Source organism: Halictus rubicundus, chromosome 11, assembly GCF_050948215.1.
Source record: "Halictus rubicundus isolate RS-2024b chromosome 11, iyHalRubi1_principal, whole genome shotgun sequence".
Lineage (NCBI taxonomy): Eukaryota > Metazoa > Arthropoda > Insecta > Hymenoptera > Halictidae > Halictus > Halictus rubicundus.
Window position 1 is genome coordinate 11116025 of NC_135159.1, and position 14784 is coordinate 11130808.

The 14784-nt window shown below is 44.8% G+C and overlaps 1 protein-coding gene across 6 annotated transcripts in view; it reads right to left on the reverse strand.

Moving 5' to 3' along the window:
* The window catches only part of LOC143358595 (uncharacterized), a 101434-nt gene that overhangs the window by 31994 nt on the left and 54656 nt on the right, over positions 1–14784 (reverse strand). The window contains exons 1-2 of one of the 6 annotated variants that reach the window (XM_076795854.1): positions 11719–11971; positions 11476–11553 (exon numbers count right to left, since the gene is read on the reverse strand). The exons of the other annotated variants lie outside the window; for them this stretch is intronic. Coding sequence (XP_076651969.1) covers positions 11476–11528 — 53 coding nt within the window. The 5' untranslated portion in view covers positions 11529–11553; positions 11719–11971. Of the gene's footprint in view, positions 1–11475; positions 11554–11718; positions 11972–14784 lie in introns of those variants that run through there. 6 annotated transcript variants of the gene reach the window in all.

Below are 14784 nucleotides of genomic sequence, written 5' to 3' on the forward strand. Positions count from 1 at the left end.
AAACTGCGAAAAGGAATTCGCGAGTCCGATCGTCCGACCACGGAATTACATAAAATCGCGGGCTAATTTGTTTTTCCGTCGATGCATCTGCTCGGCACTTTCATTCGGTGCAACGACGCAGAACTTCTCTAGGAAGGGAACGCCGTCTACATTTTTTCAACGCATGGACGAGCGGGAATATGTGTCACTGAACAAGCCAGGGAAATGTTGAAATTAACATTCCTCAGATTGTAAACACCCTGGAATCAGATTTCCGCGATTACGCCCTATTACGAAACTCCTCGGGAACCGCATTCCGAATTCTACATTCTTCACAACAGGTACCTTCGACGGACACCGGTGACCGACGGATTCCTATATTTAGTGACGGCCACCGGCGACCGACGGGTTTAAATAGCTTGTGACGGCCACCGGTGACCGACAAATTTGAATATCTTGTGACGGTCACCGGTGACAGGCACGAACTATGCAATACTAAAGATATCAGAAACTTGTAGAGACCGAGCATAAACGTTTCTACGCGTTCAGAATCTAATCTCGACGCCGGTCACCGGTGACCGTCACAGTGTAACTCAATTTTCCATCGATTATGATCAGCTAGGTTAAAGTAGATTGGCAAAGGAAGAAGAGCGGCAACATGCACTGCAATCAGAACGACGCGGAAGCGTGATCGGCGAGCATAAGTATTAAAAAGGTATTCGTGGCAATTTGATTCAACGCTTCACCGGGTAACACTAAATCTTTCCCAAGAGGATGGGATCGTGTGGCCAACGCTGCATGAAACGCGTCCCTTGCCGTCGCTGCACGGCGAACCATGCGAGGAGGTGTAATCGTTGCCTCTCCGATCTCGTGACGTAACGAACGTAATTTCATTGGATAACGGTGTTTAATTTAATGACGGCACTAAGTTCGATACATATTGCGCCGAGCATTTCCTCGTGCGACTTTTTCTTGCCATTAGGAACGCGTTTCTTTGCCCGACGATTGTTCTAGGCAATAACCGGCAGCGGTGTAATAACGACTGTTCCATTTAATCGTGCAATTATAATTCACATCTGACGCGCGCGCGCGCGCGCTCGTGCGTTATTAACGTTGTTGACGCGCCGGCCACGTTCTTCGACGAACGATATTCCATGACGATCAAAGTTCACGTTCTGGAGAAGATGCTCGCACGGAGATAAAATTATTCTGTGGACAATGGGGGTCACCGGTGACCGGCGGTAACATTCCGATTTTTCGATCAATCATTTCCCGTGATAAAATGCAAGCTACAGCTAGCTGAGCATAATCGATGAGAAATTGACGGTCACTGGTCACACAGTGACGGTCACTGGTGACCGGCGTCAAAATTAGATTCAGGAGTGTGACAAACATGTACACACGGTCTCTGCAAATGTGCGATGTCTATAATATTGCATGGTTAGTGACGGTCACCGGTGTCCGTCGCAAAATATTGCAATCCGTCGGTCACCAGTAAACTCCTCGCTGTAAATATGATCTGATGAGGCCCACGTTCCCATTCATTTACAAGGTATCTTTAATTTGTTTAATCACAAGTGAGAGGGGGAAAGAGAGAAAAAAACCCGACGGTTTCTCAAACAGGATCTTTTCACCGATCCCGGCGATACGTCTCCGTCGCGTCGTTCGGATTCTTTTTCTTTTCGTTGCATCGTTTACGAACAAATTGCATAACGCGGCGCGCACGAGTAGATGATTATGCAACACGCGTAACACCGAACCAGGCGCGATGCACTTCGCCAGGTGGCGGTGGTCTCGAATTTTTATTACAAAAATACTAATCGACTAAATCTATACAGTTGAATTTTACAGATTTTTGACACCTAGATTTCAGATTTTTCTACAAAATAAAAATCGACTGGACTAGTTGCAAGATACAGTAGTCGCATAGACATTCATTAAATTTTTTAATAATCCTAATCACTCGAGAATGATGAAATGTTCTTTTCCTATACTCATGTTTGTCATAAATGCGAGAAATCCTCATCCATTCACTTTTCACAGCCGGACTCGCCGGTTCGATCGTCGATCGAGTACCAGAAAGACCCCGAGCGATCGATCGAGAGTTTCTCGACGGCGATCTAGCACGAGAGCTCGTGTAGATCGCTAGATCTCCGGACACGCGCCACTTTTTCCCGCGCGTCGATATTCCCATTCCACTTAATTACGTTCCGCATCGACGGGGCCCGCGATGGAAACCGATACACCCATACGCAAAATCGATCCGCCGCTGTGTTTCGATCGAGTGTACGTACACTGGCACGTGGTATCGTTGATAGTATAGTCGGTGGGTTTCATTCGTTCGTCAATGCGGGATCCATTTGTTAAGCTTCCGTTGCTCCTTTTGCGGACTCCCTCTTCTTCCCAGGCAACGAGAAACGATACTGCGTTGTTTCTGCTTGAACTGCGATCCGACGCTGCGATGGAGAGAGTTGTGAAAAGTTATGGCAGAAATACTATGTATGGAATAGGCGCTGGAATCCCCTCGATACGGTGGTTAGGCCAGATTTAGAGACAGCAATAAGAGTTACTTACTTGCGGATAGTGTTTCGAGAGGATTGTTGTTTGTTCTGGTGTCGGATGTTGTGAAACTCATTTTTTAATACAGGAGATTTCCATGATACATGAGAAGGTCTCGAGGTCCTCTGAGATCTAGAAAAATCTTGAGGAATCCATAGAGGGTTCTGAGAGATCCAAAGAGGTCCTAAGAGATCCTAAGAGATCCAAAGAGAGGTCCTAAGAGATCCACAGAGGTCCTAAGAGATCCACAGAGGTCCTAAGAGATCCACAGAGGTCCTAACAGATCCAAAGAGGTCCTGAGAAATCCAATAAGGTCCTAAGAGATCCAGTAAGGTCCTAAGAGATCCAGTAAGGTCCTAAGAGATCCAGTAAGGTCCTAAGAGATCCAGTAAGGTCCTAAGAGATCCAGTAAAGTCCTAAGAGATCCAGTAAGATCCTGACATCCAAAGAGGTCCTAAGAGATCCAAAGAAATCCTCAGGGATCCAAAGAAATCCTCAGGGACCCAAGGAAATCCTCAGGGATCCAAAGAAATCCTCAGGGATCCAAAGAGGTCCTGAGAGGTCCAAAGAGGTCGTAAGAGGTCCAATAAGGTCTTAGGAGATCCAAAGAGATCCAAAGAGGTCCTAGGAGATCCAAAGAGGTCCAAAGAGGTCCTAAGAGATCCAAAGAGGTCCTAAGAGATCCAAAGTGGTCCTAAGAGATCCAAAGAGGTCCTAAGAGATCCAAAGTGTTTGAAAAAGATCTACAGAATTCCTGACGTATCCAAAGAGACCTGGAGAAACCCTGACGTTCCCGAAGACTTTCCAAGGGATCTAGAAAAATCGTGAAAGATCCAAAGAGGTTTCTCAGATTTCTAAGGATTCTGTAAACGACCTGTAATATCTATTCTTCGTTTATTAAGCCTCTCCAAACCAGGGAGCTATTGTTTTAACGAGACGGCAATGCACTTGCACAACTTCCAGGGTAACTCGATCCTTGTCGCCAGGGTTCCTATCGGTGGGAACTCGGGCATTATGGAAGAGCCATTCTCGACCGAGAGACTTTCCATCCCGGCTAGGAGAACGCGACGACACGAATACCACCAGAAGAAATATTTAAACTTTTTATTTTCCTAGATACACATTGTTCGAGCCACAGTTGACCATTGTTCTCCATTGTTCTCCTGGGATTAATCGCGAAGTGGGTGAAGAAAGTACCGAGAGGAGAAAAAGTTGCTGAACTGGTTCGATGTCGAACAAATTTCAAACCACTTGTTCGATTTTAGCTCACTATACTCGGAGACCTTGCTGTGAAAAGCAAACGGATTTAGATCTTGAAATTTCTATAATTTTTACACTAAAAAAATTGTGTAAAAATATGCAGAACGTCAACTGGTGCAGCTTTATTAAAAAGAGGAATTAATAGAAAAATAAAAGTTGTTGAAAAGATATTCTAGACAAATGGGAGACAGTTGTTTCGGAGTGAAGAGAAATAGAAATTAGTTCTCTGTTGCCAGCGAAGAATAATTGAAAAATTCTTATACCGCAGAGGACTATACAAGGAGTCTCAAGGATGCTGAGCGTGGGTTCAAGTTCATTAATTACAAGTTCACGACGACGGCCGTGCAAATACGCATTAGCGTAACAAGGTCTACTCGTAACAGCAGCGTATTAGAACAATTGTAGCCTGCAGACCGGCTAGCAATCACAATAAACAATGCCGTACGAGTATATCATTAGCATATGTATTAATACCTGAGTGGAATTGTTATTCTTACAACATCCTGACCTTCGAATTACAATTACAATATCCTACGAGGTATTTGACGATATATATCCCCTCACTATGACACGCTTTGCATTCTTGAGTGACGTTCTATTCTATCAACTGTCTGATCTAATAGTCTCTATTCACAACCGTGATTCAAAACTTATCTCACGATTTCTTTGTGAATCTTTTACGAACGTATTTGTGACGATTTCTTGATCGAAACGACTCCAAAGACGACACAGTTTCAATTATATTTGCTTGTCTAATGTGGCACCTCCATTAGGTTCGGATAATCGAGGTTCCAAAAAATCGTGGCTCACACAATCGCATAATCTCATCGACATACATATCTAATCCTGATGGAACTCCTGTGCCCCTTAGAGGAAGACGTTACCGTATTCCGTCGATGTTGACGCTATAATAATCTATAGGATCTCTGAATTTCGAGAAGACAAGGTTAACAGAAGAAGCATCAGCGGAAAGATTGGCTGGTGGAATAAACGAGGACCGGCTTCGTTAACATTCCTGTTTTCCTGGCCGAGTGCATATCCCGGCTCTCCTCCGCTGAAATTCCAAGTTATCCTCTTCTCGAGGCTTTCCTCTCTCGGCCAGCCTACTAAATCCTGCTCCTCTAGTTAGCTTCGGCTTCCTCCGGTTGGTTCGCCTGGCCATTCCTTGTCCCGTGTCATTAGTTATCGAGCACGGCCAGCCCAGAAGCATGGCGGCGAACCCGGGAGAAGGCTGCGGAAGGCAGAAGGGCGACGGAAAGCCTCGGAAAGGGATCGCAGATGGAATCTGGACGTATTTATGACGGTATTCTGATTAATGGCGTCGCTCTCCTCGCCGCCTTTGCGCGTTTCCCACAGATTTATCCCCCCTCCCCCCTGCTAGCCAGTCTTTTGCCTGGGTCGGTTACATCCTTGACTCCTAGTACTCTTGTTAACATTTATTCCACAATTTTTATTCTTCCCAGCAATCTTCTATGCGTTTTGGATGCGATCGCTGGTCTTCGGAAGGTTTGTGAGGACATTTGGACCTTGCACTCTGCTGCAGAATTTTGTTGGACCTATTTTTGGACCCTCTGGTTCTTCTTGGACCTTTCTGGAACATGGTAGAATTTTTTGGAATTTTTTCCTAAACTTTTTTGGAACATCCTAAACCTTATTAAATCCTCCCTGACTCTTCTCGAACTTCTTGGATCCTTTTGGCCCTTGCACTCTGCTGCAGAATTTTACTGGACCTTTTTTTGGACCCCCTGGGTTTTCTTGGACCTCCTTGGACCTTCCTGGAACTTCGTAGAATTTCTTGGAATTTTGTAGACCTTCCAGAAGTTTCTTAGAACATCCTAAACCTTATTAAATCCTCCCCGACTCTTCTGGAACTTATTGGACCTTCTTTGATCCTCTTGGATCTTGCACTCTGCTGCAGAATTTTGTTGGACACTTCTTGGACTCTCTGGGTGTTCTTGGACCTTCCTGGAACGTGGTAGAATTTTTTGAAATTTTTTAGACCTTCCTGAACTTTTTTGGAACATCCTAAAACTTCTTAAACTTTTTAAAGACTTTTCTTGACCTGACTCTTTTGGACCTTCTCAAACCTTTATTGATCGTTTCAGACCACCACTTTGGACCTCTTTGAATCTGTTCAGAATCTACTTGGATTGTTCAATGACCTACATTGGACTTAATTTCTCTAAATCTCGTTTATCCAACCTGCCTCCCAACTTCCAGATGTTTCTCTAGTTCTCCAAGGACCATTTCAGACTGCTGCCGGTAGATATTCCGCGGAGATCTCTCTAGATCTCTCTAGATCTGTCTGGATCATCGTGGATCGTTCCTTGGCCTTCCCTAACTCCGTTCAACTCCGCCTCGTTTTGCTCGTGTTCCGCCATTCCGTCGCTCTTCCTCGACTTCTCCGACGCACCGTGACGCGTCGGAGCCACGCATCCACCTGTAGATCTTGTGTGTGTGTGCGTACGCGCACATGCGTGGCCGGGAGCAGCATGATCGCGCGCATGATCGCGAACCTGAAGAGGCCAGCCTCCGGAGAAGCTCTCACCGAGGAGGTCGCGAGCAAGGCCACATCGGGCGTTGCCCTCCTGAGCTCGATATCTCGACTCGCATGCGCCCGCTTAGGATCTACCGGGTGTCCTTCTGCGATCCTTAACCCCTTCTAACTATCTCGTACAGCTCTCGCGACGTTCTATCTTGATCTTGCCTCCTCTCATCTTGGTACAACATCAGACCATACACGAAAGAAACGTGCAACGATTATTTCAGCAAAATTTATCCCCACTACCAGCCGATTGAGAACACTTTTTTCTGTTTAACCCTAACACGGAGATCACTGAGTCTAAGGTGACCCACGTCATGCCACCTTTCTGTCCCTGACTGCATAGTCGCGCTAGTACGGGTCATGCGAGACCCAGTCACCGGCAACCGCGTCATTTCTTGATGAAATTATCACCATCATACGCGTGACGTTCTCCCGATTAAAATGAGCACAAACACGACACAATTGGGAGCATATTTGCCTGTGTAATCCACGATCGTAGCACAACCATCGGTTAAGTTCGCATAATCGATGTTCTACTGTACCGCATCGGGACTATGTCGTGTGGGTACTCGTTTTAATCAGAAAAATGTCACGGATGCATTGGTAAAAGTTTCATTAGAAAATTGTTAGAAACAACGAAGTTTTATATGCTTTCAGCAGTCAGAGGTTAATCCGTTCTCCGCGGATTTTCGGAAGAGAGAAACGCGACGATATAATATCGGGAACCGGTTCTCCATTGGACGCGTCCTCGCGACGTGAAAGTAACACAGTTGTTGACTCTATTTATTATATTCGTTGAACTGCGGCCTCTGACCCAGAGACACTCGTAACCGACGGCGTTCGTTAATTGCACGTTTTGTTCATCTGATTGGAAAGCGGCCTTAAGGTAACGAGCCGGCGCGAGTTTTTACCATTCCGGGGCTTGAGTGTAGTATCGGCATCCCCGATCAGAATGCCGCGAGTGCATGCAGATAATCAACGCGGATTCTTATCTGCGATGAAGTAATAAAGCGTCCGCCGCCGAAGTCTGATCGGATGGAAATTCGCCGGTGAAGGTATTCGAAGTTGAGAAACCGATTTTCCGTTTTCAGATCACGTGGAAATCGAACACGGAGGCATCGTTAGCGATACAATCTGGCACGGGCAGCGCGCAAAAAACGAAGATTAGGAGATTATACAATTTAAGAGAAAGTCTAATCGAGAACCGAGTCAAATGAAGTGTGGAATGATAGGCCGATACGAGCTTTCTACTCTATAATTTGGAGACATGCCATACGCACGCACGGTTTGACGGAGGATTGAAAATATTCACCGGAGATTATCCTGATCCCGTCATGTTTGTTCAGTAGTGAATACACGCGCAACATTTACTTGCACACGAAATTTTTCTGACGACACCAAACAACCTGCTAATAGTTTCTCGAAGATTGTTAATTTTCAATAATTTTTCAACGAAACTTTCGTTAAGTTGTTCGTCACATTTTCCTGATTAAAATGAGCCCAAACACGACACAATTCGGAGTATATTTGCTTGCGCAATTCACGGTTGAAGTACAACCCCTCATGAGTTCGCATAATCAAGGTTCTACAAGATCGTGTATTGCACGACCAAATGTGCTCCGAATCGTGTCGTGTTTGGGCTCGTTTTAATCAGAAAAATGTGGCGAATATGCTAGTGAATGTAAGAATTGACTCCGATTATGCCAACGATGATTGAAATATCTTTTTAAAGTTATTCGAGATTAGGTGCGACCAGAGGCCAGTTTCGCGACCCTAAAGAGAAAAAGCGAGTTCAAGAGCGAGTCTGCTCGGATCGCATGGGTGTTTCACATATTAATTAATAGGTTCAGTCTTCCTTTCGACCGTTGCTTTCCTCTCGGTTGCGAGAAAGTAGACTCGACCGGCTCTCGGCAATGCTAATCTGTATCGCGCTGCTTCACTCCCACGACTTTCGTTCGCTTCGGTCCCGGGAGGGGTTGCATAACGAGATCAAAGCACGCAAGAAATCCCGCAAAATCCGGAAACAAGCTGGAACAAGCCGCGGAATTCCCGAGCGAGAATTTTGCACGGCACGGAATCGCAAGACGCGAATTTTCACGGTTCCCCGATCGATATCCGACGTGACTCATTCAACGATACACTTCGAAACGGTTTACATAACACTGACACTCGGCTGACTGACCGAGACACCGACTGACAACGTTCGCTTTCGGTCGGGAACGAATCGGCGAAAAATTCGGCGAAAAATCGGCCACATTGTCTTGTTAATCAGCGTGTAAAGACCGAAAAATTTAGCAATCTCTTGATACCTAAACAGACGTTAATTAGTCATTTCTCATCTGGGAACTGAATTTTTATTAACAATTTTTTCCTGCGATTTTTTGGAAATTTTTCTTTTCAATATATATTTCTAATCTTGGCTAACAATATCCTTTAGTATGAAATGCGAAGTACGTTCCAATTAATTATATGGGAATCGAGAAGGTAACGACCAATTTTTTTATGTCTGGGTCAGAAGAGACCCTCCGATTTTAATAAGTTCAAAATATGGCAAGCTATATTTTTCTGAAGTTCTCGCAGTATCGATTGAAACGCAAAATAGTTAAAAATTCAAAAAACAAAACGTTCCACTCTAGAAAATTTTACTTATTAGTTTAGATAACGTGCCCGAAACACCTGCTAATAGAGGACATTGTGATATTATCTAAACCTTGTACACGAGATAACGGTGTGTTACCTGTTGCCGAAGTGGTTTACATAATTCCCCCTCAATTTATGAATCGATACGACGTGCGAAACAAATTACTTCGCCGTGAAAACTGTCTGAGCCACGTGTTTACAAGATAAGCGATCATTGTGCTGATTTCAAGGTCTGCAATTTTTATCAACTTCGTTTAATAATTACTAATTGCGTAGTCATTCGTCTACAAAAATAATTGTTCTAGACCCCGCGAGATTAAAACAACGTCTAGCTAGATATAATTCTTAATTGCAGCCAAGCGTGTGCAATAATAGGTACGCACAAAAGGAGCGCAATTTTACCGAGACCTGACATCATTCTTCCCGAGCCGAGATTCCCATAGACGCGTTTCCAGCTTACCTGCAACAGAAAAAAAAATCGAGCATCGCGTTAGCGGTCTGCAAGAACAATTACCTCGTGGTTTACAAGGTCGTATTATCCGCGAACGACCGCTTTTATATCTTATCTAGTGCGCAGCCCGGGGATGACAGCCCGTTTACAAGGCCCAGGATGCAATAAAGATGAACCAACTTATTCGCAGATTAAACTCAGATTAATGGGGCGGTAAAAAGAGATTTTGCTGGAGAGAGACCAGTATCAGAGGCCTCCCTCAAAATTACACGTTCACCCGACGAACAAAAACCGGCTTCAGATTTTAATTCGAATGATTTTTCTTACTGCGACCTATGCTGCTGCTTCCAGACGTCGCGCGCGAGATGATCAAAGCGTCGGCGACAGCAATTTTTAATTCGACACGGAAAAAAAAACAGAACACCGACACCAATATTTATGGTCGATTTTATATGCACAATCAAGTTTTATGAAAGTCGCGCTGATAGGGAGAGACGAGATCATTAAAACCACTAGTAGGGCCGTTAAAATCAACGAGATCTTTAGAGTCGTGTCATTGGAATCGTCCAAAACAGTCAATCATTCAGAACCATCAGGGTCATCCAGATCGTTGAGATCTTTAATGTCAAGGCCGACAACGTCATCAATATCATCGAGATCATCAAAATCATCAAAATCATCCAAATCATCAAAATCATAGAGATCATGATCAAGGGGTTCATCAGGATCTATGACAGTATCAATATCATCGGATTCATCAAGATCTACAACATGATCGAGATCATCGAGATCATCGAGATCGTTAAAGATGCAAAACCATCGAGCACGCCAATGTTGTCACGAACTGTACTATTATCATCACTAAAATCATCAACGTTGTTGGTATCGGTGTAATTGCCACGGTAGAAAATTGTCATTAGATAAAACCCTTGGCTCTGTTTGCTGTAGATAACAATACGGTAACGACGATCGAACGCATAGAAAAGTGCAGCGATATACTCGTTGTCCAGCAGTCGTTATCGTGGCGGGAAGAACCGATTAGAATTCGTGCGAGCGATACAGGTGCGTCAGTGAAAGGGTGAAGGAGAACGACCGAAAACAACTTTCCTCGTCGCAGATAGGCAGGGAAATTACGAACGCGGAAGTTTCACAAGGGAATCTTTCACTCTGTCAACTGTGACACCCGGGGTGAGAAGTCGGTGTTACGTCATCTCATATCGAATACCTCAAGCCCGTTTAACGCAACACCAATTACACGCTAGGAATTCAAATTAACACCTACCAGTCTAGCCTCTGGCCGCCACCTCGCCTTGCAGTCTTCCAAAAATCAAAGGCAAACGAGTCGATAGGTCAACAAGCCATCTCCGATGACAAGTAGTCATTTATTTTGGACTGTTTGTTTACAAGAAAATTGTTGAAATACTTCTTACCGTGGCAGAGATTATTTTCGGAGCCGTATCAAGAACAAAGATCGATCGTAAGTGGTAATCCTCGTTATTGTACAGGTGTCGCGAAGCTAAAAATACAGACCGGATGAAAATGCATAGCCAGCGGCGAGGAGGAATCAAGGATCCTATCTATGCAGCAGGCAACGTGACTTCCAGGAATTTTCATGTCACAGATAAATCCGGTATCGAGTAGGAAACAAGACACCGCAATTACCTGGCTCGTTTAAGAGCTTTGAGATACGGGAGCTGGTTACCACGTTTCAATTGACACGCGACAGCGTTCAATCTTGCCGGACGCTTTTTGACTCGAATCCACAGTGGATTTCCACTTACATCCAAAAAGGCATTAGGATCAGACATAATTCAGTCCGAACGGCAACTGCAGCGGTAAAATGCAAATTTTTCGAAAGCGCAGCTCCTCGCTTCCTGATCCCCTATTTAATCGTGTGCATCAGTATGCACCCGATATCCGGTCGATTGTCGCCGCGTACAAAAGAGAAAGTTTCAGAATCATTGTTCCGCGCAGCCTCTCTGCCCCTCTCTACGATAGTAGCATATAATAATAACCCGTAATAACAATGATTACGCCGTACCTTGCGTGCGGGGAACGCCTATGTGTATCCATGGATCGTGGTAAGTGCAACATGATCAATCACTCCCGCACAATGATGCTATTAAATCCCATAAAAATACTTATAAACTCTTGAAAAGAAAATCACAAATTCACCATTCACTGATCTTCTACAAAACTGATTACTAGTATTCCATTATTATAACTTTCACAATGTCGAATGTTATCTAACACAAAAATTCACAAATGTTCTAAAAGCACGTACCAACACATAGGTAAAGTTGTAGCACCGGTGGATGATCGGTCCTCTCCAAAAATAATCTCAAAGATCACGAATCTTCGATCGTAAGGAAACGAAGATTCTGCGAGTTCACGCGACACGTAGACAACGAGGCAGTTTCGGCACGGAATAAACAGGCGGTTGAACCGGCGCCACCGGAGAAACCGCAATCTCGCATAACGATAACAGTCGCGGAGAAGACGACGCGCGACGAAATAAACAGGAGGCAAGGCTGGCTCCCACTGAACACGCAGGTGGAGCGTTTCAGTGTCGCGAGGAGGAGGCTCGAGCCCCGATTGCATCATAAGGATTGCGACACCCAGGCCAGCAGCCTTGCAATGCCGCCGCCTTCTTTTTTCCGTTCATTCGGCCGTTGCAGGGAGGCGGCGGAAGGTCGACAGCGAATGCCATTTACCATTGTTCGAGCGAATACTTGATTGTTGCCGATCATGATTCCCGTTTACCAACGTCCACGGAAATCATTGGAATCATCAATCTCTTCCGATTACGAATTCTCGGTAGAACCTCGTTTATCCAAACGAAATCATCCAAGTTCGCCAAATCATCGAAATCATCAAGATCATCAAGATCATCGAAATCATCAAGATCATCAAGATCATCGAAATCATCAAAATCATCGAAATCATCAAAATCATCAAGATCATCGAAATCACCAAATCATCGAAATCATCAAAATCATTAAGATCATCGAAATCATCAAAATCATCGAAATCATCAAAATCATTAAGATCATCGAAATCATCAAGATCATCGAAATCATCAAGATCATCGAAATCATCAAGATCGTCGAAATCACCAAATCATCGAAATCATCAAGATCATCGAAACCACCAAGATCATCGAAATCACCAAATTATCGAAATCATCAAGACCAATGAGAATTGTTGATGTGAAATTAGGATTCTGGGGGCGATGGAATCCACGTAGGAAAGGCGACGACAACCTAGGTTGGTAGCGACTAGAAGGTCGCGGACTGGTGTCATCACCTGTTCCGTGTACGCGGCATCCTTAAACGACAGTAATTGCCGGTCGAGTGACGCAAATTGATCTATCGTATTATTTGCGCACGATCCAGGGTCACAGGCGTGAATAATTTATGCCACCCGTTGACCGACCCACCGTTTTGCATGAGGTTTGCCTTTGCATTCGGATTTGAACGAGGTCTAGTTTCTTCAATCTCCTCTGGTCCTTCCCCAGTGGTCTTGAAATTCTTTTATCCCCTTCTACAAATCCTACTTTACTTTCTCCACTGTTCTCGTACCTGATTCTTGGCGCACGGTTCCCGGTATTTTTCATCATCCGATTTCCAATTACGAGAAGCCGTGAAAAAACCCCGAGATGACACACCGGGACAGAAATTTCTATCTAGAAAGCGCAGCCTCGTGAATCCCCGGATCCCCGATGACTCTCAGCGGGAGAATCTTTCGGTTTCGAAACAGGAAAATATGTACCGTTCCTCGAATGCTTGCGCAGATCGGATCGAGAATTATTTTAATCGGCAATCTCTATCCCCTACCCATTTAAAGTTTACGAATAGATTGAACGTAGAAAGAGGAAGCGTTTAGCGTGACACGCAATTGATAATGTTGCGTAACGTCGCGGCTTCTATGTCGCAATGAACGTTGACTAGCAAAGAAAAAATACCGTGCGTCAGGGCAAACTTCGAAAAGGTAACGCGCAGTATCGTTCTCTCTCCGACGAAATAATCGATCGGCTCTGTTTACCCGCGAGATCATGAAAATTTATGAACGCCCAGTCACTTTGCAAAGTCGGCTTTGTATCGCGTCACGAGAATTTAATAGAGCGGACTGGAAGTTAGACAGACGAACGTCGAAGTCAACAAACCATTAAGAAATTTCTCAACTAAAATTAGCATGGTTAATACGCGGATGTCTCCTCCGGTCTCCGTGAAATCGTGTCCGAAGCCCGCATTTGCATGAACGGCAGCGGCACGACGGTACAAAAAAAGAAAGAGTATTTTATACGACAGTCAATTAGCATTTAAAACGAAACTGAAAAAGTAGGTATTTAGGACTAAACCTGCTGTAGCATGCAAATTTTCCTTGTGATCGATTCCACTGAAATCTTTCTCGAACGCCGTCTTCTTCTCGGTAAGAAATCGGAACGTTCGAAGCGCCGGTCGTTGTGTACATATCCTTCGAGCGAAAGAAAGCTCGGGGAAGAGGAGAAATATCCCAAGGATCGCAACCTGCGAACGCCCTTGTCAGGAATGCAATCTCCGATCTCGCGGCTCGTTCGAATGCTTCCGCAACGCTTGTATGCAGATGCGTGTGTACACGCACACGGCAGAGATCGCGCCGCAGGTAACAGTATCGTGTTTTCTTTCCTCGGTTCGGTGGAGAATGAATCACAGTCTCTTTCGCCGTGTACGAACTTCTCGGCCGGGTTCGTTGACCGATTAAGTTACATTTTCGGGATCGTGGACCTTTGGACGCTGTCGCGGACACCGAATCTGCCAGCAATCGCGAACGGTATAGTGAATTCTCGCTAACATCACCGAAAGTCCGAATATACACGATCGCTGTTGCAACAGAATCATTAAAAGTAATAAATGGGACGACACCGTCGGCCACAGGTGTCCGACGATTATCATCATAATTGTCTTATGTATTTTCCGTGACGACATAGGACGACGGTCGCCGGTGACCGTCACTATCAACTGCTGCAGTCTATTATATATGAAACGTTTCTTGTAGCTTTCAAGTGTGCCGGTCACCGGTGACCACCACTGTAAATCTCAGATTCTACGGTCTACTGTGTCCACCGATGGTTCACGTTTAGTTGGAAACGTTTCTGGTATCTATCAAGCGTGCCGGTCACCGGTGACCGTCACTCTAGTTACCAACCCCAATATATTATGTCTTCCATTAAGTAGCCATGTCGCTGACATTTAGTTGGAAACGTCTGTTGCAGCCGTCGAATTTGACGGTCACCGGTGGCCGTCAATAGACGTAGAATCGCACGACCGGTTTCGCTTAGAAATCTCGCCTAGCGTTGAAATTAATTGGC